The sequence below is a fragment of the Rissa tridactyla genome, chromosome 17, assembly GCF_028500815.1.
Source record: "Rissa tridactyla isolate bRisTri1 chromosome 17, bRisTri1.patW.cur.20221130, whole genome shotgun sequence".
NCBI lineage: Eukaryota > Metazoa > Chordata > Aves > Charadriiformes > Laridae > Rissa > Rissa tridactyla.
The window spans coordinates 4,603,285-4,627,923 of NC_071482.1; the positions used below are offsets into that span (position 1 = coordinate 4,603,285).

The 24,639-nt window shown below is 46.1% G+C and overlaps 1 protein-coding gene across 1 annotated transcript in view; it reads right to left on the bottom strand.

Moving 5' to 3' along the window:
• LOC128918522 (zonadhesin-like) overlaps nt 1-24,639 on the bottom strand; it is a 108,359-nt gene that overhangs the window by 8,443 nt on the left and 75,277 nt on the right. The window contains exons 35-71 of the mRNA XM_054222812.1: nt 24,351-24,565; nt 24,167-24,266; nt 23,241-23,407; nt 22,829-23,062; nt 22,287-22,384; nt 21,457-21,634; nt 20,712-20,939; nt 20,398-20,493; nt 20,052-20,225; nt 19,111-19,266; nt 18,264-18,384; nt 17,659-17,876; nt 16,862-17,113; nt 16,567-16,758; nt 14,573-14,722; nt 14,327-14,430; nt 13,633-13,850; nt 11,771-11,991; nt 11,418-11,564; nt 10,648-10,812; nt 10,298-10,449; nt 9,913-10,081; nt 9,549-9,657; nt 8,845-8,990; nt 8,351-8,476; nt 7,752-7,931; nt 7,352-7,576; nt 6,702-6,828; nt 6,170-6,369; nt 5,199-5,411; nt 4,109-4,254; nt 3,420-3,547; nt 2,418-2,550; nt 1,953-2,085; nt 1,311-1,463; nt 783-909; nt 396-607 (exon numbers count right to left, since the gene is read on the bottom strand). Of these exons, the coding sequence (XP_054078787.1) occupies nt 396-607; nt 783-909; nt 1,311-1,463; nt 1,953-2,085; nt 2,418-2,550; nt 3,420-3,547; nt 4,109-4,254; nt 5,199-5,411; nt 6,170-6,369; nt 6,702-6,828; nt 7,352-7,576; nt 7,752-7,931; nt 8,351-8,476; nt 8,845-8,990; nt 9,549-9,657; nt 9,913-10,081; nt 10,298-10,449; nt 10,648-10,812; nt 11,418-11,564; nt 11,771-11,991; nt 13,633-13,850; nt 14,327-14,430; nt 14,573-14,722; nt 16,567-16,758; nt 16,862-17,113; nt 17,659-17,876; nt 18,264-18,384; nt 19,111-19,266; nt 20,052-20,225; nt 20,398-20,493; nt 20,712-20,939; nt 21,457-21,634; nt 22,287-22,384; nt 22,829-23,062; nt 23,241-23,407; nt 24,167-24,266; nt 24,351-24,565 (6,113 nt within the window). The remainder of the gene's footprint in view (nt 1-395; nt 608-782; nt 910-1,310; nt 1,464-1,952; nt 2,086-2,417; nt 2,551-3,419; nt 3,548-4,108; nt 4,255-5,198; nt 5,412-6,169; nt 6,370-6,701; nt 6,829-7,351; nt 7,577-7,751; nt 7,932-8,350; nt 8,477-8,844; nt 8,991-9,548; nt 9,658-9,912; nt 10,082-10,297; nt 10,450-10,647; nt 10,813-11,417; nt 11,565-11,770; nt 11,992-13,632; nt 13,851-14,326; nt 14,431-14,572; nt 14,723-16,566; nt 16,759-16,861; nt 17,114-17,658; nt 17,877-18,263; nt 18,385-19,110; nt 19,267-20,051; nt 20,226-20,397; nt 20,494-20,711; nt 20,940-21,456; nt 21,635-22,286; nt 22,385-22,828; nt 23,063-23,240; nt 23,408-24,166; nt 24,267-24,350; nt 24,566-24,639) is intronic.

Below are 24,639 nucleotides of genomic sequence, written 5' to 3' on the forward strand. Positions count from 1 at the left end.
CCTTGTGTTTAGCCTTTAGTGAACTTTTAAATGATGCATTTAATTTCAGTTTAGTTTATCACGGAAACGCACTGGCACTTTCTGCTTTCAAGCCAAGGAAAACAAAGCCCTCTACTACCTGAATTCCTCAAGCAGGGTGTGGGGAGAAACACAACTGCTCATTCCCTCTCTCTCCCCTTCAAGCTCCTATGCAGGCAGGTTCTTGGCTAGACAGCAGTGAACTTCGGGAAGGGGAGTTCCACAGGAGAAAGGGATTAAAGCTAACAATGCCAGTGGTTTGATGGTATTTTAAAAAAATAAATAACATTTTTTGTTTAAACATACACAAAGACGTACAAGAGAGATCATGGCTAAGCATCAAGGTTCAAGATAGGTATCAATTTTTTTGGCTGTACCTGTGATAGCAGCCCAATTAGGAGCTAAGTTCAGATCCTGTTGCTTCAAAACCCCATGTCTGGTCAGCTGGAACAGAGAAGAGGGCTGGAAGGACACATCTCTGGGGTCACAGCCCACATTTGCTTCATTCACAGTGACAATCAGAAAGTGTTCCTGAACGGTCCTATCCCTGAAAACGTACGTCCCAGACTCCAGGAAAACATGGGCAAACCTAAAGCAGAGAAGTAAGGAAAGCACAGCTTGATGGTTAAATACATGGACTTGAACACCCCAAACTTTGATGTTTTCACATACTGCTTCACTACCAAGGACGTACCGATTCTGTGAAAAGCTCACTCTCAAGTCCCGCCCATAACACATGCACTATTAATCACACCAGATATTACCAGGAGACGTTGAGGTGAGTCTCCTGGATGAGGTGGTCTAGCCTTCGGAAGGGTCCAAAATCCCAGCTTGGGTTGCTGTTATAGAGATGCTGCTTCTGATAAACAGGGTAATGGCTGGATGCACGATCTGGGAACAGTTCAGCACAGTGTCAGAAACTCAGACCCACTTCAGTTAGGGCAGCTGACACTGGTCTGGCAAAAAACTATGTGACTGCATTTCTTTTACAGGGTCGTGCAGTGTCAACTCGCTTAACTGAGGTATGCATTGCTGCCCAACAGAGACTTACGGTTTCTAACAGGGGAAAAATGTTATCTCTATTCTACAGAAGTCCAGTCAAAAAGTAAAAAAACACCAGGTAAGTCACCGGCAGAGCCTAGACTAAAGTTCTGGAATCCCTTGAGGGCAAAACAGACAGGGAAGTGAAGCAATGCACTCACACATGCCGCACTACCAAACGTAGAGTCATTGCTCTGAACAGGTCTGGACACGTATATCTGCAAAGAGCACCCAGACCCAGCAACACTTACTGTGGGAATTGATGCTAAGCTGAAAAAGGATTGTGTCTCCTGCTTCCAAACATACTACTGGGTTAGGAATGAGGGGCAAGGCATGGATATCTTTGGAAGAAGTCCTCTGGACTCGATGACCTTTCTCTAGCAACTGATCTGATGAAAAATCTCCTGCCACCAGAAACAGAAAAAATCAGAATGAATTCTGCAAAATGAGCAGCATGTGAAAACACCTAAACTTTGGCAATAAAGAACAAAATCTTTTGTATCTGTGGGCAATTACAGCTTACAAGGACAAATTCTGCTCTCAGTCACACTGCCATAGATGAGGAGCAACTGGAAATCAGGAGCCAGCACACACTTGTCAATAGATTTGCCTCCAAATGGAGTTTCCTGTTAGTTCCTTGGAAGGTCAAAAATCATCCTACGATCTTTATTTGACCCGTTCCCAGGGAGCTAACTGTGCAGCCAGTGCAGGTCCCCACTGTTTACTCCCAGATAGGACAAGATGTCTCCCTACTTTCTAAATAGTTTGGAATGTCTGACAATAAATTCCCCCTGTGCCAACTTGCTGTCCACTTGCTGTGCCAACCGGAAAGGAAATGAATGGCTTTGGCTGGCTGGAACTTAGGTTCACTCTCAGGGGCTCTCAAGCCCTACCTGTCAGGAATGCATCCAGAGCCTCTGTGCTGGAGACAATGAAACCCAGCACTCCACCAGGACTAAACAGAATCAAATGCACCCGCTGGCTTTTCTGCACGTGTTCATCTGGGCCCAGAACGTTTGCCACTTCCTATTAAAAGCAGAGGGGAACACTGATCACTGATACAATCAACCCTGGACTCAGATCCTGCTTTGTGATCAACCTTACCTTCAGCTGTACAAGACTACGCTAGAGCGAGATTTTTTCCCCACCATTCGGGAACCATCATTTCTCAGTAATGCACCAACCTGACGCCTGATCAGTACCCTGGGTAATGAGACATATTGAGCATCACCTCCTTCTCTCTGCTCACAGCTTCACACCCTTCTGCAACCTCCGCCTCCAGGAGTCCCTAAATGTAACCTACAAGGGCTCTCTCCAGACTTGCACGCTGAGAAAGCTTTCCCCCACCCCATACTTACCCTCACTTCTCCATCATTCATCCTCAGAAGCAGCTCTCTATTGATGCCAAATCCCAAGGAGATCTGTGGGGCTCTCAGCAAACACAGCTGGTCACAGAGCTCCTCAGCAGAGACATACTGCTTGCAGTGACATCTATAAAGCAGGCAAAAAGTCTTGACCACTTATGATCCTGAGCAAACAGCTACAACATACTGATGGTCAGGCTAGCCCCAATATCTTACAATCTACACAATAAGTGGGTCTACTGTGTATCCATGGAAAACAGGATAGAGCAAACTCAACAGTCCATCTCATCCAGTAATGTGTCTGCTGTTCAATGCACATGAAAGGCCAAAATGTCATACCCCACTCTCTAACAAGCCTCTGTTGGTCTCTAATAGAGATCAACTTCAGTCTTGTAACAGGGCATTATACATCCCTCCCTAAAGTTCTGCTTTAAGAAAATGGTTGAAAGCAACAAAGTATAATTTTAACACACTTAGCTTACTCTGCAATCCACGTCAGGAGGAGATTTTGCAATACAGAAGTTCATTGACAAAAAGTAGCATCATATGACAAGAACTATCTTCAGTGTTTTAGTCAGCATTAAATGGGGGGTGGGGAATGAGGACCAATTCCCTCAGTTCTGGTCTAAATGTAATAGAGTGATGATCCACTTTAGGGGAGTTGACCTGAGGTACGTGGAAAAGGTCTACCTCGGAAAATGTCAGCTCTGTCCACCCTCACTTTGTCACTCACTGTTCATTCTGGTGTCTCCAGCCAAGTACACAAACTCCCTAGGTAAGGTTAAAAACACAGGCATACTCTCCAGGTAGAGTAACAAGGCCAATGAATGAGGACTGAAGGCCAGTATCTTCACAGAAAGGAACTCCAGCAATGGAAAGTTTCTCAAAACCACCTCCCACAGCTCTATGCTAGAATGACCTCAATGCGATCAGTAACTCAGCCAGTCAGAACTAATTGTGAAGTGTTTCTTAAGGAGAGGCTGGGCTGAGACTTACATGCCCAGCTCTGCATTAATCTCTCCACCTGCAGGCCCACAAGACGGAGAGCAGTCATATCGCTCAGGAAAAACGCACTGGCGTGTAGATGCTAGACGGACCTCTCCAGGAGCACAGAGCTCATCCACCTGGAAGAACAACACTCATCCAAAAATATGAAACCAGACAAGCTCTAGCATTTCAATAGAGATACAGCACCCCTCAAATTCTCTTCCTCCCTCACCCACACTGCTGACATTCAACGTAAAGGAAATCCAACAAGGGCTGTTAAAAGACAACTTGGAAAGCATGGAAGAAAGATCACAACGATTTCACTTCCCATCCAAATTCCTCAAAGCAGGTCTAATAAAGAACTCCATAGTAACAATACGGAGGCTTAAATTCCTGCATCTGTCATCTGAGACACTCGGCTGCTCCCCACTGCTGTAGCATGGAAGCACCTTTTGCCTCCAGCCCTTACGAATTTCACTTCACAAGGCTCTAGTAAGGAAAACCATGCCATTATCCTCCAAGGAAGGGTCAAGGGTCTCAAACAAAACAACTAAAGGACTTGCTTGTGTCTGCAGAAGCCCAGAGAACTGAGCTCAGATTGCACACACGTACACACCCTGAGAGAGGGCCTAGAGCACTCAAGTACTTTCCTTCTCCTGTGGGTCACGCAACAACTTTGTTTTGAAGCCAGACTTTACCTGAGGTCGGCAGTCCTGATCGCTGTTGCCATCAGGGTCTTTCTTGCCTCTCTCATCATAGTAAACGTAACCTGCCTGGCAGATACAGGAAGCATCCGACTGCTGGAAAGCCCGGTTCAGGCCACGGCAGGTACAGCTGGTGGCACCTTAGAGAAGAGGTTGGATTTAGAGTCGTAATCAGGGTAGGGAACACAGTTCACAAAAACTGTGCTCACCACAAAGGAGCAGTTCCTGTGCTGAATAATCTTTGATCAAATCACACTGCTCATTTTAGTGACACTCCTGGAGTCTGCTGCACCACTAGGCACAGCAGAGCTGAGCCAACAGGAAAGCCAGCTGGAGCCAGCCTGCCTTTTGCACCACCAACACAATCATTAGACCGTTTCCTGAAGTGTCCATTTAACAAGAGATGCAGAAAGGCCCAGCTGGTCATTTGCTGCGGCAGCATTTTGACAAGCACTCCATTAATTTGTACATTAAGGCACTGGACAGGGTAAGGACCCTGTCAATCAAGGTGGCCAAGCCCCTCTCTTGTGCCTCAACACTCTCAAATCCACTTGATTTAAAATGCTGGTACAGTACTGCACAGTACACTGAGTAAAGCACATGCACTCTCTGCTGTGCTTAGCTGCCTATACCTTCCACTTTTCTAGCCTTTTCCCACTTCATTTTGGCCCAGGCTGGACACAGTTACAGTGCCCAATTTTGGCTCAAAAACACACCTACACTTAATGCAAGATACCTAATTCAGGGCAAAAGTACTCTTGGTGTAACTTCCCTGCTTTCAAAGCAATGATAGAACAAGAATTAGTAGGGCTGCTCATCTCTTCCTTCCTTTGAAGAAGATGAGATCAAATCCCTGCAGCTAACAGAGCGTAAGAGAACAAAAGACAGCTTTGAAAATGGAATCCTCCTTCTGTGTGGGACAGAGGAAGAGCAGCTGAGCATTGTTAGCGCACACGTCATCATGAGGACCCCAGGGCTTGCGGTCCATCGTGAAACCATGTCGGGGAATCACATTTCTAGGTGATTCCCTTTTCAGTTTTTCTCTTAACTGAGGTGAAAGTTTCACTCACAAACAGCAACTCACCAGGCTGGGAAGAAGAAGAGCTGCCACAGGGGAAACAGGCAGCCTGAGCAGGAAGGTGATTGAAGGTGCCAGCAGGACAGGCCTGGCAATCCTCTATATGCTTTGCAAAGGTGCTGCTCCCATGGGTCCCCGGGGGACAGGGCAGAGGGGCAGATGCCAGAGGAGGGCAGTAATAGCCACTGGGGCAAGGCTTCTTGTGGTAACTCTCACTGCCTAGGGAAAGTGGTGGGCTACCTCAGACACAGACACTGCTTAAGGACCCAAGCAAGTGCTAAAAGATAGGCAGAGACTACTTATTTATTCCAGTTATGCATATACACACACATCTATATACGTGTACAGACAAACAAACAAATATATATAAATATACATGTATCTATATATAAAGTTAATCAACACTCAGCATTTTTCAATTTGATTTCTTTATATTTAAATACAAATCTTGATTTTTTTGTCACAGCTATTTCACTGGACAAATCCCGGGGGAAGACGGGGTAAGCGCGATCTCCTCCATGCTATACAGCAGGAACTAACATGTCAGTGAACTTAACAGAGGATCCCAGCCAACAGAGGCTTTCGAATGCTTGTAAAGCTATTTCTCCTGCATCCTAACCCACCAGGCTGCAAGCAGCATCAGTGGCTGTCACACAGCAAACTTCAAACCCTTCTACCCTTCTCGTAGAATAACTACAGGCTCCCTCAGCCAAGTCATAAAATTAGAGAAAAGAGGGCTCACAAGGGCCTGAGAGGTCATCCCTAAGAGACAGGACACCAATATCCAAACCGTTTTCGACCCATTTCTTTAAACTCTCATAAAAACCTACCACAACAAATGCTCAACAAAATAATGTGACAGCCCACACCAGGGATTTGTAACCGTAGAGGACTGAGAGCTTTTCCCACATAAAACTTTCTGGTTACAATTTAAGCTGCTATTTCTTGCCCCACTCCTCCATGGTAGCTCCACTCACCTTGTGGGCAGATGAAGCCTGCTGGGCAGGGCTGACAGGGGGCCGTGATGAGAGAGTCACTACGATAGGTGCCTGCCTCGCAGATTCTGCAGAATTTCTCAAATGAATCCCTTGGACCAGGCAAGTTGAGGGCCATATACCCTCCTTCGCAAGGCAGTGGATGTGCACTGCCTAGGGGACAGTAGTAGGGAAACGCACACCTGGAAGGCAAAACAAGGCAGGAAGAGGGAAGAAAGTCTCTGAAAATGTTATGATTCCTGGATTCAATGACCAGTGCAAAACGAGGGCAAAATTAAAAATGGTTCTCATCTGGTTCCAGGCTCAAGCTAACTAATAGAAATCATAAATCACCCTCTTAAGTCTTAGCAGTCACCAAATCCATAACTGTAATTGCAAAGATACCTTTGCTTTTGCACAATGCACAAAGATGGTGGTTGAAGCCTTAACTCAGGTTTTATCACAGGCACGTTTCACAATAATCAGAGTTCTTAGAAACTTAAAGCTGGCTGCACCAAACATGGTAGGTACTCACAGCTGCTCAGGGCTATTGTATGTCGACGATCCTTCAGGACAGTAATACCCAGCAGGGCACACAGAAGGCACGGCTGTGTGAGCACCACAGTATAGGCCAGGCCTGCAAGGCTTTGGATTTACTGAACCTGATGAAAAAAGGGGAAACAGTGAGTGATTATGTGACATTCCCAGAACAGGAGAGTATGAGTTGGGGAGACAGTGAGCAAGGGGCCTTTTATTAATTATGACTGTCCATAAACACTGCACTTTTCCTGTTGCTCGCAAAAGGGCACAGATCTGTTGGGAACCAGTTTGCTGTTAAGCATGAAATGCTAACACCTTAATGCCTAGCCCTGGATGGTGAAAGGTATGTGCTCCTTTTCTAGGCCCAGACCAGTTCCTTTGGGAACCTCAGCTAAATAAGAACAGGGAGAGAGGGCTGAGAAACAGGAGATGGGAATTCAAAGGCCAAAACCCAGGAAAAGGATTCAGGGTAATAACGCCACTTCTAAAGCCACTCCATCAGTGACCATGTCCTAGGAGGCCTGCTGCACAAATGGGACTACAGTCGCTGCTAAATGCTATGGCTGTGCCTGCTGCGCACCGTTCAGCCATCTAGATGCAGAAATGGCTGCAAATAAAGAAAACAAAGGAGCACGGTCATATCACCTGCTGGGCATTCATAGCCAGGTTTACAAGGTAGTCCTTGGGTGTTAGGCAGCCCTGTCTGTGCTGGATCCGGGCAATAGTATCCAGGTGAGCAGGGATCACACTCTTCCAATGATTTTGCACCAGGCTGGATCCTGGAAGTGCCAGCCGGACAAAGGAAAGCATCCCCTTTACCAGGGCACCAGTATCCAGGGGGGCACGGATAATCCTCAAACCTGGTCAAACCTGTTAGGAAGAGAAAGGAATGAAGAAAGGGAGGCTGAATGGCCAGGAGGGGCTTTAGAGAAGGGCTTTTAGCTTGCTGTGAACATGAATTACTTCTCCTTTTCCCCATCTCATCTTAGGAGTTTTGTAATCAGCTCTAGAGGTGGGAAAGGGCTGGCTTTAACCTGGCACTTACCTGATAAGGGGCAGCGATAGCCCGGAGGACATGGCTGGCAATCTGTCAGGCTCTGAGCTCCTGGGTGCTTGCGGTAAGTTTGCGGAGGGCATTTCTGAGGTGCCAGGAGACTACTGTGGTCACTGCCATTGCCTCCAAAGCAATAGTGTCCTGATGGACAGGGATAGGCCTCTGAATCCCCTAACAAGCAGAAAGTAAGGCTTTAAGGAGTCATCTTTTCATTGTAATTGGAACACCTTTCTTCTGTGTCCTCCCTGTGTCCTTCCTGAACTACTGCACCTATGTGTACAATCCACCTCCACAATCCAAGCCCCTCTTCTGACAGATGGCATACGGGGATATTTGGAGACTGATTGTGATCTCAGGCTTTCCATTTCCAATGCTTGCTGGAACAGCACATTATATTAACGGTGTGAAACGCCTCTTTTCTCTGCAGAGACTAGAACTCATCACCAGAAACAGCGTGTCCTACTACAAGGACTGTTCCACAATGCAGCGTCTGCTATCAAAGCTAGCCTTACCAGACTCAGGGATACATACAACCCTCTTGAAAAGAAACTCACATTCCCTCCCCTCGCTGTTCACCCCTGAACTCCAACCTGCTTTGCACCAGTGGCCCGGTGGACAGGGCAGGCAGTCCTCTCTCTTCACAGCCCCTGGAACATCTCTAATAGTATTGTCAGGACATGGTACAGGTACCTCAGATCCCTCTGGGCAGTAGAAACCTACAGAAATGGATGGGAAAGAGATGAAAGTAAAATATGAAAACCCTCTAATGGAAAAAATGACTCAGCTAGAGCCTCCTGTTGCTGTTGAACAAACATCTATGCAGCTGTTGGGATGCTGATGTGCATATAGAGAGCCAAATCAACAGCATTCAAATTTTTCTGGACCAGCAGCCTAGCACCATAAATTCAAGGCAGCCTTTTTGGTCAGACACACCTCTTTGTTCAAAAGATGTAAAAACAGAGGAAACCAGTAAGCAATGGCAACTTCAAAGAAGGGCTCACAACGTATTATGCAAGATAACAGATGCTCTCCAGTTAGTTAGAAGTAAGTCAATACTCTATACTTTAATGGAATTCTCACTTACCTGCAGGACACAGCCCTGCACACACCTGACCCCAGCGGCACCCAGCCAGGAAGCGCCAGGAAAAGCTGTGGCCCTGTGGAGTAGATTGAGAGCTCCCAGCAAGGCAGAAATATCCAGCAGCACACTTTCCCTCCAGCCGTCCATACCTGGAGCAGAGAGGACAGTAAGAGTTTACATACTACCTGCTGTTAAAGATTTGGTGCAGAAGCAGAGCAAGTATCGATTCAATGAACTCTGTGAAGTCTGCAGCAAAAAAATAACAACTTATGCTGATATGAGAGAGAAAATAGACCCATTTTCTCCACTTCAAAAAACATGCAAATTACTAGAGTGAGCCAGGCACTTTTGGGTTTAAATTCCATGAACACGGGCAAATAGCTTTAGATGAAATTGTGGAAGACTTTCCACTAGGCTGGACTTTCTGGATTACTTTCACGTTTTCACAAATGCTACCCATTATCTCTTTCAGATGCTTTTTGTATCATGACAATGATGTCGGACTGCTTTAAGATGCCTCCCAAAATTCACAGATCCATCACCTCTGTACCTCAAAGCTGTATCTAAGCTTGTATTTCTCTTCTATGAATGAGGGAGATGTGGAAGAGAAGATGGGGGGAACTTAGCAGTGACTTCTCAGTACAAAACAAGGATGCCAAAGTGCTTAAGACAAAGTGAAAAAATGCTAGATGGAAATGAATCATAACCTGCAGTAGTGACCAGGTAAGCAAGGCAAGCATTCCTTCTCATTCCAGAGACCAGTCATATTTGCAGGAGTGAAGGTGCCTTCAGGACACGTGAGAGGAACCCGTGTGCCTGAAAGGGAGACGGCAGAGACGATAAAAAACCCTAGGAGACTGCTGTGATCTGAAAAGACTCTAGAACCATATCAGAGCATAACAAATGACTCCCAGAAAGAAAGGCGGCAACTATGCCACATTTGCTCATTGCCGCTTCCTCATCACCTGGCATGCAGGAAGACGCACATTAGGTTTGTACAACTCTGGGATCACAGTGAGGCAACACGACATCTGAATCCCTGGCATAGCTGGTCTGAAAGTTTCAGTGTACCTGCAGGACAGTAAGAATGTGGCGGGCAGCGCTTGGGGTCTCCTGCCACCAGCTCCTGGCAGTAGAATCCTCTCTGGCACGGAACGCAGGAAGCAGAGCCTCCAGTCGGCTGGTATTCCCCAGCAGGGCACGGCGTCGGGTGGGCTGCCCCTGACTGGCAGAAGTGACCCTGCCAATGACAGAGAAGGAAGGGGATTACATGGAGATGGTGGCAAACTTAACGTCTGTGTAAAGGGTGAATCCCAGAACTACCAAAGCCTAGGGCAACATTCCGTGTGGATGTCATCAACATTTCAATTGCGCATGTGTGACCCTTTGCCACAAACACCTCCTGCCCAGAGCTGAGACCCACCTCCTTCACTGCCCAGCTGTCACTAAGCAATACCTTAGGGCAGAGGAATGCTGTGGGGCTGACAGAGCTGAAGTTTGCTGGGCAGTAAAACCCCTCAGTACAAGGTCCTGTTGGAGAACTCAAACCAACGCTAGCACAGAAATACCCAGGAAAGCAAGGCACACAGCTCTCTGGGGAGGTACCACCTGAGGAGGAAACCAAAAGTCAAGGCCAATGACAGGGGGAGATGAAAGCATACCCAGTACAGTTACAGCACCATCAGCACGTATTTCAATTGATAGCACATTGCCACCATCAGGCCACCCCCCCACCACGGCTGCCAGCAGTGAAATCCCTGATCACTGTGGGCCACAGGAGAAACCTGTGGGTGAAGTGCTACTCACCTGTGGCATTGTTCAGGGTCCCAACTGGGCAGGCAACTGGGAAATGAGTACCCTCTGGACAATAGTGCCCAAGTGGGCAGGGCCCATTGAGCGGGAACGCAGGTGTCTCATGTGGAATGGCATCAGTGGCTCCTCCTTCACAGTAGTACCCAGCTGAACACAGACCTGTCATGCAAGAACAGAGAGGGTGGCAATTGCCAGCCCACAGCACCGTGGTCAGAAAAAGGCACCTCCTCAAATCCTCAAAAGTAGGAGAGGAGAGGGATCACCTTTGCTTTGCCTTCCCTCCTTCCCATCAATCTTTGGCCTCTATCACTTCCTTTTTTTACTTGCACTGACCTCATTTGGCATTTGCTCACCTTCTCACTTCTCTAACTGGTTCCCCATATTTTGTTTTCTGTGGAAAGAGTTCTGCCTCTCTTCTTTTCATGTGTCCAATCTGTGCATTTTGGCCCAGTGAAAATTACTCTGTGCTTAAATGGGAGGGGAAGGATTTATGAGGACAGAAAGAAGAGCAATAAAAGGGTTAAATGCAAAAAAAGAGAAAGTGGAAAAAGCTAAGGGAGACAAGGAAAGTAATGCAGTAACATAAAAGTAACATCCAAAACAAATGCTCCGTTAAAAGAATGAAACAGAGAAAAGAAATGACTGACAGGCACAGACATAGGGTAGAAAGGTACCCTCCAATAACCTTTACTCTGCTCACTGAGATATGTTTTCTACTACCCGGCATCCTTCAGCCCTGAATCTCTGTTATTAACCAAACTCACCATCAGGTTCCCAGTTAGCATCTCCTCTGCAGTACCTCCCCACAGGGCACAGCTTGCAGGCAGTGGGGGCCAATGCCCCCTCCAAGGTGTTCAGCGTCCCCTCGGGGCACGGCAGTGGGACAGCAGTCCGAACTGGACAATAGTAACCTGTACATTGAGAGAGCCAAATGAGACACTGCTCAAGAAACAACGGAGAAAGAGGTGGGAGTGCTGAGCTTGCTCTAACTAACGGCAAATTCCCCATTCCCTAGAAAGAACCACTGCTATGGCTGAGTCACAGAGTTGTGCAGGCACCCATCACACCTCTTCCCATTCCTGTGTTAGGGGTTTTGCTGCATACTTGTATTGCTCACCTCTGGGGCAGCTGAGTGGCTCGACAGTGGCAGCATTGCTGCAGGCCATGCCAGCTGGGCAAGGCAGGCAGACGCTTGCCCCAGGCACAGGGCTGAATGTGCCAGGCTCACAGGGCAGTTCCAGCCCAGTGCCCGCAGGACAGTAAAAGCCACTGGGACATCTGTATCCACGAATCCCATCAGAAGGGCAGGGAGCAGAGTTTCCTTCCAGGCAAACATACCTGTAGAGAGAGGATTCAGACCCAAAACAATGAACTCACAGCCCTGTTCAGAGGCAATAGGTAGGGGAGGCACTAATCAAGAACCAAGGGTCAGCACATTAAGAAACATCCCTTGAAAATGTGGTTTATGTCAGTTGTACTAACAACTTCCCCCCTGCATCTGTAATTTAGTGCCCGCCTGAAAATCCTGGTAAAAGGCTTTTTTTCACTAAGCTGACTAGAAAGTGTTCTCATTCTGGAAAGAAAAGCCTTTGAAAATTAAAGATTTTTTACTTCAAAGCACAGGGCCCAAGCATTCAGTTCCTGCTGTCTTTGCTTAAGTCTCACTTTATCCCCAGTCTTCCTGTAGGCCTCTGCTTTAACACCATCATTGACTCTTCCCTTTACTGCTTCCCTCCCACACCCTCACAACAAATAAAGATGAGGAAATATGAAAACTATTAGGGGTCATAAGAGCTAAGCAACAAGGAAATGAGAGCCATGATCCGAGCGTATGCTATAGACAAGGATTCAAAGGACATAGTTTCTGAAGAAGAAACAATTCCTAGTCCTTAAGGCAAATGACTAAGTGCAAAAGGAACAGCACTGAACAAAAGAACAGCAAAGCTGTGGGGTTTTTGCCTGGAAGCAAGATCTAGTTAGACTGAACAGCAGGCTATGAGAAGCGACAATGCTACATGGTAAAGGTGTTGAAAAGCAACCTGGGTAAAGCACAAATTGTACCCTGTTGGAAGGCAAGAACTTCACAGATTTTGGAAGTCGAGGGTCATTTATAATCACGTAATATTCATTACCACTCAGCCTAGAAAACCTTACAGCCAAGCTGTAACATCTTTCTAGGGATAAAGGAATTTTTGGGAAGGCCTGAAATTAGTCTGCGACGTGGCAAATCCCTCTTATTCCCAAGAAGCCTGTTTCCATGGCTAATTATTTTTAGTCATTCCAAATGTAGCCCTCACTTATATTCTGAGCTCAGCTTTGACTTCTAGACAAATTTCGTTATGATTTTTTCCATTAGATTCAAGAGCCATCTGCTATCAGAAATCTTTCCTCACAAAATCTCATTACGCTACAGTGAAACCAGTCCTAAGATTCTCTTTCACAGATAAAATAAACCGAGCTTCTGTAGTCTCTTGCTATGAGGTATACTCATGAAATGCACAAGTATTGCTAATGGCACTTTTCTGCTTGCGTTATTCAGGCTGGAACTGCTACCTTCTCCCTGGTTATTGCACCACCTTGTGGCAGAGAGATAAAACACAGAAGGAAAAAGATGCACAGGTCGAATTCTCAGCAAGTGCGGTTATGAGGCTAAATAAGGGATCTGTAATCCACTAAGCCTACGGCGAAAACAGTGAAAAAACATGTATAAGGCTGAAACAGAATGATAAGCAAACATAAAGGGAAAAGGAATGGCTCTGAAACTTCTACTGAGATCACTAGATGCTACGTAGCTGACCCAAAGGTCTAAGAACAAAGTCTTTGAGGTTTTATTACTCTTGAGTACAAATATTTGCACACAAAGCGTTCGACAACACATATTCAGGCCCAGTATCTTTCCGTTTGGATGTCCCTCTACTATAACCTATAGCAATCCTGCCAGCTGTATTTTTCCATTAACAAGAGACTGTCTCACCATACCCTGCATTACACAGCGGTGCCTGGGCCAGATCAGACAACCCTGCCCCACTGCAATACCGTCCGGCTGGGCAGGGCTGGCACTGTTCTTTTGCCTCCAGGCCCACTGTGGTAGAAAAGGATCCAGGAGGACAGGGCACAGGATACCCTGTACCACTGGGGCAGAAATGCCCGGCAGGACAGATGTCATTACCAGGCAGACCAAGGCTGGAAGATTCCACCTGTATCAGAAAAATACAGAGAGAAAGTGTTATCAAAAGAAGATTTATCACAACGTACTACAGAGGCAGGGTCTGGAAAGGGCACATAGGAGCTGAGTCCTACAAGTTTGCTGCCAGTGAAACTAAACAAAGACCATGGCTGGCACAAAAAAAGGTACTGGCTGCTGAGACGTGGCTATCCTATCCCTGATGCCACCTTTTGGAGGCGATATTAGACAGCACACTCCAGTGCAATCTACAGAAACGGAGGTCTGGCCAGAATTTATTAGTAGGCAGCAATATACTCCATCAGACATTAAGAGCAGCATGTCACTACATCTGAGAAGCCCTCAAGGGCAGCAGTAAAAGGCACGAGCAACCCCATACAGAGCAGTCATGCCTGGAAAATGTTACATCAGAAGCTGCAAGATTGTGCCAGTCCAGCCCTTGTGCCCCAGTCACTGCATATACTGTGCTGCTGCCTGGCACTCACTCACCCTGTGTTTAAAGGGGGCTGGGCTCGTGGCTCCCTTGGCACAATGATAACCTGAATAGCAAAATCCAGAAGGCTGTGACAGACCTGCTGCTGAGCAATACATGCCTAAAACGAACAGAAAAGCAGTTTCAGTGTGAGGGCCTGCACAGAAGATCAGTGGAGTCAATAACATGAAGGCAGAAGTCATATTTTCCCCAGTCTTCCCATGTATGCCCCCCTGGGTTTCTTGTGCCAAGTCCCTACGTACCTGCTGGGCAGGGCTCACAGTCAGACTCACTAGTGGCACCAGTGCTGGGGCCAAAGGTACCCTTCGGACATGGATGCTCTGTACTGAAGTTGGTACCTGGCAGACAGAAGTACCCAGCAGGACACAGCTCAGGAGTATGTGCTCCAGAACCTAGGATACAAAGAACCACATCTTGCTTGGGAGACATTACAAGAGGTGACAGGCAATGTCGTTCTCTATCACCACAGTCAGCCTTCCTCCCCTATTAGTACAGTCAGACCCAGGACACAGGATTCATCATGTGTACTTCTGTTTAGTTGTTCACATTCCCATTGCAGTAATTGGAGAGAAACAGCATTTCCAGAGGAAATGCACTTCAGATGCAATTCATCTCATCCGAAAGCAGACATCTAAAATGAGAAAGATAAACTGCACCTTTGAAGTGCCTCTTTCTCTCTATTGACTACAGAGGGAGTACAGAAAGCTAGCTCAGATACAGATGTCTACAAAGGAGATGCCTACAGTTTAATTAGAGTAATCCCATCTAGGGAGTTCAATCCCACCTGTGCAGCCATATTTCTTGGGCGTTTCTGTTGCATGCATGAGCTGCTACACATAAGTATCTTCTCTACTTGCATTTTCCTGGGCATGGAGTTTCTTTCCCCAGACAAGAGAAAGATTTGGCTTCAGCCTACTTGTTCACCTACAACCTCATATTCTTTGAAACCTGTTTTGACTTCCATTCTTAGCAGAAACTGATGCGCCTATCTGTCCAGTCCAATCCATATAATATTGACTTAGTAGAACCTTAAGCTATGGCATTCAAAAAACCCTTTTTTGTTCCACTGAGTCTAACAGGAAGACTCAGCCCTTAGCGATATGGAATCCCTTTTTATCACAATACACAGCCCCCTCCAGACTGCTCACTTTTATTAGGCTGTTCACAGAAGAGTCCTGCTGGCCAGAGGTCAAAAAAGTCCTTCCTCTCCTGTGACTGTTATGTCCCATTCTCACAGGGTATAGGAAAAGCAGATCCCTTGGGGCAGTAAAAGCTTGTGGACAGCAATGGGGAATAGAAGTAACTGAAGTCTGGCCAGGTGGGCAGCAGTAGTCTACAGAACATAGTGCTTCGGAATTGGATTTGCCCAGCCCCGCAACAACGAAAGCAAAGCCTTTCCTTTTCCCTTGCCAGATCAAAGACAATGGAAACCCTTATCCCCTGAAATCGTGACCTCCTCCATCACACACCTGTAACATATGTCAGAATGTACCTATTCTCTGAAGTTCAACCTCAGACAAAGAATATCTTATCACACAGGAAAGTCAGTTCTGAATTATAGGCCTGGGGGAAACACAGGCTTCCAACTAAAATGCTCAAGTGTGATTCTGAGGCTCTCAGTTGTGGTTCCAGCTCTGCTATAAACTCATGTTAGCTCAGTCAAGTCATTTCCTCCCTGTTGCTTCAGTCCCTCACCTGAGAAAGGAAAAGCCTCTTTGTTTCACGGAAGGTGATGGGTCAATCTGTTACTGTCAGTGTGACTGCAGATATATCAGTGTTGGGGGGAGCAAATAAACATCTTGTACAGACAGATGGTGAGAACCTCTGAGAAGGAGCAGCTGTCTCAGAGCAGAGACCCTGGATGCTCGCCAGTACCAAGTGCGTTTGCCAGGATATTTTGTTTCCCTGAGAGGCCAAAGACATGAGACATGTAGAAAAGGTGGTTGAGTCAAGGAAGAAAGAAGGAATAATAGCAAGAATTGTTATGGGTGACCTGAGACTGCTACCAATAACCCAAAAGGAGTTCTGGAAGACAAATGATTCAGGGCATTTATACTTAGTGCCTTACATCCTGCAAAAACTGTCGCTAACCAAAGATGATGTGCGGCACTTACTGAGTTTGTTCTTCCTGTATCTGCTAGGGAGAAGCTTGTAAGAAATAAAGCTGTAGTGGGTGTCTATCTTGACTTGCATCGTGTAACCTCCGCAGTTCCCAAATACACCAGCAGAGACTCACCCCTGCAGAAGTATCCAGCTGGGCAGAGCTGACAGTCTGTTGACCGCCATTTTCCACTGTCAGAGCTGAAGCTTCCAGGGCTGCATGGGACTGGGGATTCAGAGCCTTCAGGACAGTAGAAGCCAGGGGGGCAACGCTTATGATCTGGCTGTGTGGATCCAAGATCACAGAAATACCCAGCATAACATGTTCCTGCAAGTAAGAAAAGCTTCAGCATTAGGTTTAAGCAACCAGAGAACATAAAAAAGGCCAAACTAGGAGACAAAAAAAGACGTTAGATGCATGTAATACACACCAGAAACACTGGCCAGGCCTTCTCCTTGGCAGAACTTCCCCCCAGGGCAGGGCAGACAGGCATTACGGTAAACCATCCCAGACTGAGGTAAAAACGTGCCAGTGGGACATAGCTCTGGCTTGCTGCTACCTGGTGGGCAGTAATGACCTGCTGGGCAAAGGTTGCCTGTCTCATCGTTAACAGGATTGGGTATACGTGCCTTTGAAGTGCAGTAATACCCAGGCAAACAAGGACCGCTTAGGGACGAGAGTCCTAAAGAAAAGGAACATAAAGTCAGATAAGTCAGTGGCATTACAGAAATCACAGCTTCGACACTAAACAAACCAGACAAGCCTTGTCATCACAATGATTTCAGAGTCTACTGGCCTGTGACTAGCTCTCTTAAAAGCTCAATCTACAGTCTCCATCTTTACTTACACAACTGACTATCAGATAGCTAGAAGCCTAAACAGCTTTCTAGATCACCTTTACAGAAGGGGCTGATCAGTACCTCTCTTTCCACTACGAGACAACCAAGAACAAATGAGTCCTAGAATCCAAGCTGCTTGGCTTTTGGTTTCATAATCTTTGCTAGAACAAAAATGCCTTAATTTGCCTCTTTAATTAAAGTTACAGAAGATAGTTTGTAAAAATCTTTAAAATAATCACAAAGAATCTCTACTCAAGGAGTCCCTGAGACCACTTTAAAAGTCATACAAACTGCATACAGAAGAACACTTCAGGCATTGGTGGAACTTTTTGACCCTCCTAGATAGAAAACAGCCTAGTACTGTATTTAATCCACACGTGATTCCTACCTGCACTGCCACAAAATGTGCCTCCAGGACAAGGCTTGCACTCCCTGGGATCTCCCAGTCCAGTTTGGTTACTGTAGGTGCCCTCAGGGCACGGGTACTGATTGGCAGCTTTTGTTCCTGACAAGCAGTAATATCCTGCTGGACATTCTGTTGGTTTGACCACACCTTGTGAGAAGTTCTGTTGGAGATCACCTGTGTGGTCTTCCAGAGTACAGAACCTATCAAAAAAACCACAAAATCTTGCTTCAGCCCATGCTCTCCCTCTGCTCCAACAGAGACTAAGAAACACTTTCTGCATGACAGTGACAGTCTAAGACCACACAATAAAAAGAAAGTTAATTATTTGAAAGAAAACAAATGGAGAGCTGAGATGCAACCTGTCAGGGCCTTTTTGTCCATCCCAGCAGACAGACATACCAGGATGGATTTTCTACGATACACGGGTTGCAATACAGAAAATGACACAATAAAGGGAATGGTGATACGAAAACAGAAACAAGAAAACCAGCCTTGTATAGCCAAGGATACAACAGACAGAGCAGCCTAAGGCAGAGGGAAATGCACACGCTAATTCCTAAGAAAAGCATCAAGAGGAAGCCACTTACATTCCTGCTGGGCATGTTTCACATTGGCTTTTACCAGCCTGGTCCTGATACTTTCCAGAGGGACATGGTATGGGCTCTGGGCTGCCAGTGGGGCAATAGTGACCCACAGGACACAAATAGTCTATGAGCGAAAAAAGAAATACAGTTCTACCATCACTGCTCTGCTTACGTCCTGAACAGCTGCCATTAGAGGAAGCATCACCACAAACCTAGAACTAGAAGATGTAGTAAGATATAAAGAACAAAAAAATACCCTGGTTTTGTTAAAAGCATTGCTAAACACAGATTTGAGCAGTGGAGGCCCATGTACTGCACTCTGAACACCAAGTTCACATACCACTGAACTAGGCTTTTAAACGAACGGCCATGCAGATGTGTTGCCCTTAACACCTTTCAGAAAGCTGAAGGGGCTGCAGCCTCTCTGCACTGTCACATGGTTCACTATTTTCCCTTACTGAGAGCCACCTGCGTGTTTCTAGAACATCAGGATTTGAGTTACACTTATCCTTACATCACCCTTACGAAAGGGAGAATAGACAATTACATATAACCTCTCTCTCACTAGCTCTCTCAAAGGTGAAAATATCACAAGGAATAAACTCCTCTTGAGTTTGTTTTTTTTCAGCTTGTTTTTTGCCTCGGTAAGATCCCCTATTTTTCCTACTATATTTACAAATGATTACCCACTACTTTACCTGTGTTACTTGGAGAAATTTTTGGAAAACGTTTTTTAATCTAAACAGCAAGCCATTTCTAAACGTAAGTTAAAACAGTAAGTAAAGGCGGACTTCAACATCATCTTGCCACTGCAACTCCTTTAGGTAAAGAAAGAACCCTCAATTCCTACCTGAATGCTGGCCTGACACGGAGCCCTCTGGGCAAAACCATCCTTCTTTACACAAGCCCTCCGGGGAGCTCTGACCACTCTGAGAACAGAACCACCCTGGGAAGCAGGCCTGGCAATCCTGTGCTGACTGGCCACCACGATGAGCCAAAAAGGAGCCTGAAAATAAAAAGCCACCAAAAGCACATTCTTGCATCATGCTAGATCCTGCTGGAAGTGGCTATGGAGAGAAGCACAAGCTGCTCACGCAATAACTTTCTAGCTACACTAGCCCCAGCTTTTGCAGAAGATGACAAAAGGATGCTGGCTAGGGAGGAATTCAAAGGGAGAACAGTCCCCAGACTTCCTTAGGAGAGTAGATGACAGTCCTCCTATAAGAAGGGTGTGAGAGACATTGGTCCTGGGTGCTGGCTGAAGTGAATTCCCGTGTATTTCTGGTCTGGACTGAGCAGTGCAATCACTTGCTTAACGTAACTATAGATTTAACCCAGGAAAGAAACAAACATTTCACAATCTTTCTTATTCAACTTAATCCTTTGTCTCATTAATGGTGATGTTAAAAGACAGCTCTCACTGTGCAAGGAGGGTGGCAGAGGCTCTTATCTGTGCTTGGCTTAATGACCTCTCCTTCAGGAGGGCTCTGCAAAGAGCTTCCCCCTGACCGTTGCACAGCAGCACCTAGGCCACAGAGAGAAGCTCCAGAGGCAGTTTTGCAATTACTGTTTGAATGCACATTTAGGACTGACGTTTACAATACAACAGCACTGGATCAGAGGCTAAGCTTTCCTGTCGATAGCAGCTGTCCCTTGGGGAAACATATGGGCATGCTTCAGCACAAAGTAACAAAGGGCTACAGAACAATGGCATGGACTCAGACAAGCTCAGCAGCTCACTGGGCACTGGGAAGAGAAATGATAGCATGCAGCAGCTGCCATCAAACCTACCTGGGGGACATGGAGATGGAGAAGAACTCCCTGCAGGACAAAAGTGGCCTCGAGGACAAATGTTCCCCACTGCTCCATCCATGGGGTTTGGCAGTGTGGAGCCCCCCGTGCAGTAGAAGCCAGCCTCACAAGGACCTGATGGAGCTGAGAGCTCTGCACTTGCACAGTACAAACCTGATGCAGCAGGCAGAAGCAAGGACATCCTTTAAGAGGCGCCAGAACCAAACACTCACAGCGCAAGACTGTGATTGCGTACTGATCTTTGCAAAAGGGAGAAGAGTACAAATGTATTAAAAACCCTACCCAAACCAAAAAACTTGTGCAGGAAGAAAGAGTCTTCTCCTACCTGGAGTGCAGGGCAGAGGAAGAAATGAACCTGCAGGACAAAAGGTTCCTGCTTGGCACAACCCAACAGACCCAGAAGCTGGAGCTGCCACGCCTGCTAATGGAAAAGACACAGACTGAGTTGAAACATAAAAATTACAAGCACCCTATCTTATCTGAAGAGCTCAGGAAAAACAAAACTAGGGCACTGAATTAAAGAAAGTAAAAAGGGAAAGTAAGCCACCCTGAACCTGGCTGGGTCCTTTAGGTGATGACTCTGTAATACCACCCTCCTCAATAATAATCATCACCATGCTTTATCGCTCCCCTTCATACCAGAGTGATTGCCAGGAAAGACTGGTTTGCTTGATATGGATCCAGGCGGACAAAACCATCCAGGCATGCACAGTCCATCTGGTCTTGCTAGGCCCGGCTTGGAACAGACCCTTCCAGGGGGACACAGCTGGCACTTAGAAGCATCCCAGATATTTAAAGCTTCACTGTAGGTTCCAGGGGGACAAGGATACTGTGTGGCAAATTCTGTATGCCTGGGGCAATAGTGACCTAGGAAAGAAAAGACAGGTTTCATAAAGGTTAACACCCACTGTTAATAGTGTGGAAAGAATATTCAACCTGCACACACAGCATTCTCTTCATCTCTTTCTGAGAAGGACTGATCCCAAGCTATGATGGTGGGCCCGTCTTGCAATTTATCACTACTCTGCAATAGCTACGGCACATTGGCTGCATAAAATTAAGCTGATCAGGGCTGAGGATTAGCGATAGTTTTAATAGCATGTAGTCTTTTAATGAGAAGATCTCAAAGTGTCAAAGTGAGAAGATCTCAAAGGTTTACTGTCAAAACTGTTTGCTCCATTTACCACTTCCCACATTGAGACAGGAAGTGAATCCCAAAGAACTTATGTGCTTTCATCAAGATGATTGATCTGTCCAGTGGAAGAGATTCATGCCTCATGCAACAAGTCCAACGGCAAACCTACTCCAAAAAGCTGCAGGGGCATCTGCTTAATGCCTTAAACAAAATTTCCCATAATGAGTGGGCAGGTGCCATCAGACCTACCTGCAGGGCAATCTGTGTAGTTTGTGGAAGCAGTTGTGCAGTAAAAGCCTTCTGGACACTCCAAACACTGTGCCATGCCCCAAGACGGACTGTAACTCCCTGCAGGGCATGGCTGGGCTCTGCTGCTCCCCACAACACAGTAATGTCCAGGTGGACATGGTCCTCCACTGACTGTTGTCTTTGAAGAAAAACACCGCAGTTACAGTCTACAAGCTCAGAGGACAGCCTTGCAAAAAGATCTGTGTCAGATTCTAACGGTGAAGAGAATTAGACATGCGGTATCAAATCCTGTGCTCATCCTTCAGTCCTTAAGGCTACACGCCTACCCTTTTCCAAAATAAGGGATCAGAATTCTGCCCATAACAAATCTCGCTGGGCTGGCCATTTGGAAGATGGCACCACCCTTTCTTCATTCATAGCCTGCAGAGAGCTGGTGCATAAACCCAGTGTCTTACCAAGTTATCATCTTTAAAAAATTCTTAGCGTATTTTCCTAGGAGGAGGGCGGACAGATGCAGTATTCTAATCAAACTCATGCACTCCTAACCTCCGTAATTTTAATCTGATAAGGCATTCCACTCTGCTTTGCGGCATCAATATGCAAAGACAGAACTATTTTTGGTCAGCTTTTAGATGTAAAAGCTGAAAGGAGACCAGGTGTATTTTGCCACCTCTAGCCCCTTTGACTACCAATAAACCAGATGGACCTGATAAAGAAGATAATGTAGTAAGGGACAGTTTAATCTAGGGCAAAAGAACTAAGGTGACCTTATGGTCTTCAGTTCCACAGGTATGACATTTTACACTACTTACATCACAAGCACAGCTTACCCTAGGAGGTTTAGGAGAAATGGTTCCTCCACTACAGTAGAATCCAGCCTCACAAAGTCCAGTTGGAGACACAAGTCCAGTTCCATTGCAGAAATACCCTGAAATTAAGAAGGACCACAAAAGGACCATAATGATATTGGTCACACACACAACAGCAAGTACGTAATGAGGAAATAATCACTGAAGCCTCATGTTTGATGTCACCCACATCTATTCTTCTGGAGATGCTTTCCTTGGAATAGCTGGAAGTACAAAGCTTACATACGTGAACAAACAGCACTCCTTGTATCGTCTCTAAGTACAAAAGCATCTAGAGAAAGGGTGGTAAGGGAACCTAAGAGCACAGAAGCTTGTGCCTCACTGTAAGTATCCTCTTATGTGGAAAAGTGGCAGATTCAGTCTCTCTGTGCTGTATTTAACTTCTCTCTCCAAGAAAGCAGCTGTTCATGATGGCCTGCTCTAGAACCACAAAGTTCCTCAGGAGCCCTAGAAATGCTGGTATCTGGCTAGAATCTTGTTAATCCTTTCTTTCAATATTGTACCTGCATCACATAGGAGACAGTCCTCAATCCCAGTATTCCCAGTTGAGTTGCTATAATAACCAGGAGGACATGGCTGCGGAAAGGCAGAGCCCAGAGGACAGTAAGTTCCCTTTGGGCACGTGTTCCCCAGAAGACCATCTGTAGGTGTTGGACTAGAGACACCTCCGCTGCAGTAGAACCCAGCCAAACAGGGTCCTGTAACATGCGACTGCCCTGCAAGCACACAGTAGTGCCCTGAAAAAGCAATGCAATGCCATTAGTACTGCCAGAAAAAAAACAGGAAAATATTTCAGAGAACAAGCTACGTACTTACACAATTCATCCACTGAACCACTGAAGCTCAAGAACATTCAACATACATTTTCATACATTCTCCCATGACCATCCTGAGATATGCTTATTTGCTGTTTACCTGGGTCACAGGGGGTGCAGTGAGACATCAGGCTGCTTCCAGACTGTGGGTTGTAAGTCCCCTTAGGACATGGGAACTGAGTTGCAGAAGCAGTACCGGTAGGGCAGTAGTGGCCAGTTGAACATTCATTCTCCAAAAAGGAAGAGGAATTTTTGGGGCAGAAGAATCTGGTCCAAAGAGAGATTTAAAAAAAGGAGGGGAAAAAAAAAGACATCTTCTAGCATTATTCTATCCACAAGTACCTGAATAATGACTTAATGGTGAGACTGGATAGTCTAATGTGGCTGCTGCATTGTGCTGTATTGACCACAAAAGAGACCTACTTATGCATATTACTACATTCTTAGTTGTTTCCTCATACGACAAATTGATGGCATAATTGCAAAAGCCACAGAGACATAATTTTCTTAACTTGAGTCATAACACATCCAGGCTATGATTCATCAACTTGTACAAGTCAAACAAGGTCAAATCCAGTCAGTAATTGGAGATGAATTCCCCAAGGAAAAACCAGACTCGGCATCAGGTGCTACACAAGATCCTCTTACCCTTCAACAGGCTTCTGCCAGCCTGTTGCCAAGAGAACCATCAGACGTGAAAAAAGTCTATGGTGTCAATGGTTTCCTTGTTCTGAATAGCCTTCTGATCTAAATTCCCTTGCAGTGTAGTTGTACCCGGGTTTAGGACTTTGCCTGATCCCATAATCAATTATACAGTGTCGCTTAACAGTGCCCAACAGCTGCTCTGCTCAGAGACAAGTGCCTTTCAGTAGTAAAAATAACTAATTTTCCCACCACACATTCCTTCACGACGACTGCATAAACAATTTCCAATATGTATATTAAAATATTAGTATATTTCCAATACTTACATTGTAATATTAGTATATTATACATACAACGCTAAGACCACTGTCTCACTCTTACCCTTTAGGACAGGGGAGGCAACTGGCTTGCCTTTGTGAAGGGTTATAGGACCCTGCTGGACAAGCAATTGGAAGAGCTGTGCCCTTGGGACAGAAATACCCTGGAAAAGAAAGAAAAGATCAGAATCAGCACTCTCTGGAAAAATCAAAGATGAACCAGACATTTAAGTGGGACCTTAACTCACCCTGGGGACATGGCTGTGGCCTGTCACCAGAGACACAGTATTCACCCACTGGGCAAGCATAGCACTGTTCTCCATGGGTGTGAGGCATGTAGGAGCCAGGGGGGCACGGTGCTGGACTCCTGGATCCAAGAGCACAAAAGTGACTGACTGGACATGGAGCTCCTGAGAGGCCATCAGTGGGTGTTGGGGTCTGGGCCCTAGTGATGCAGTAGTACCTGCAGCCGCGAATACAGGAACATACGCTGTTATTTCAAAAGGGTAAAGACAACCCCTTGTAGAACACCTCTCC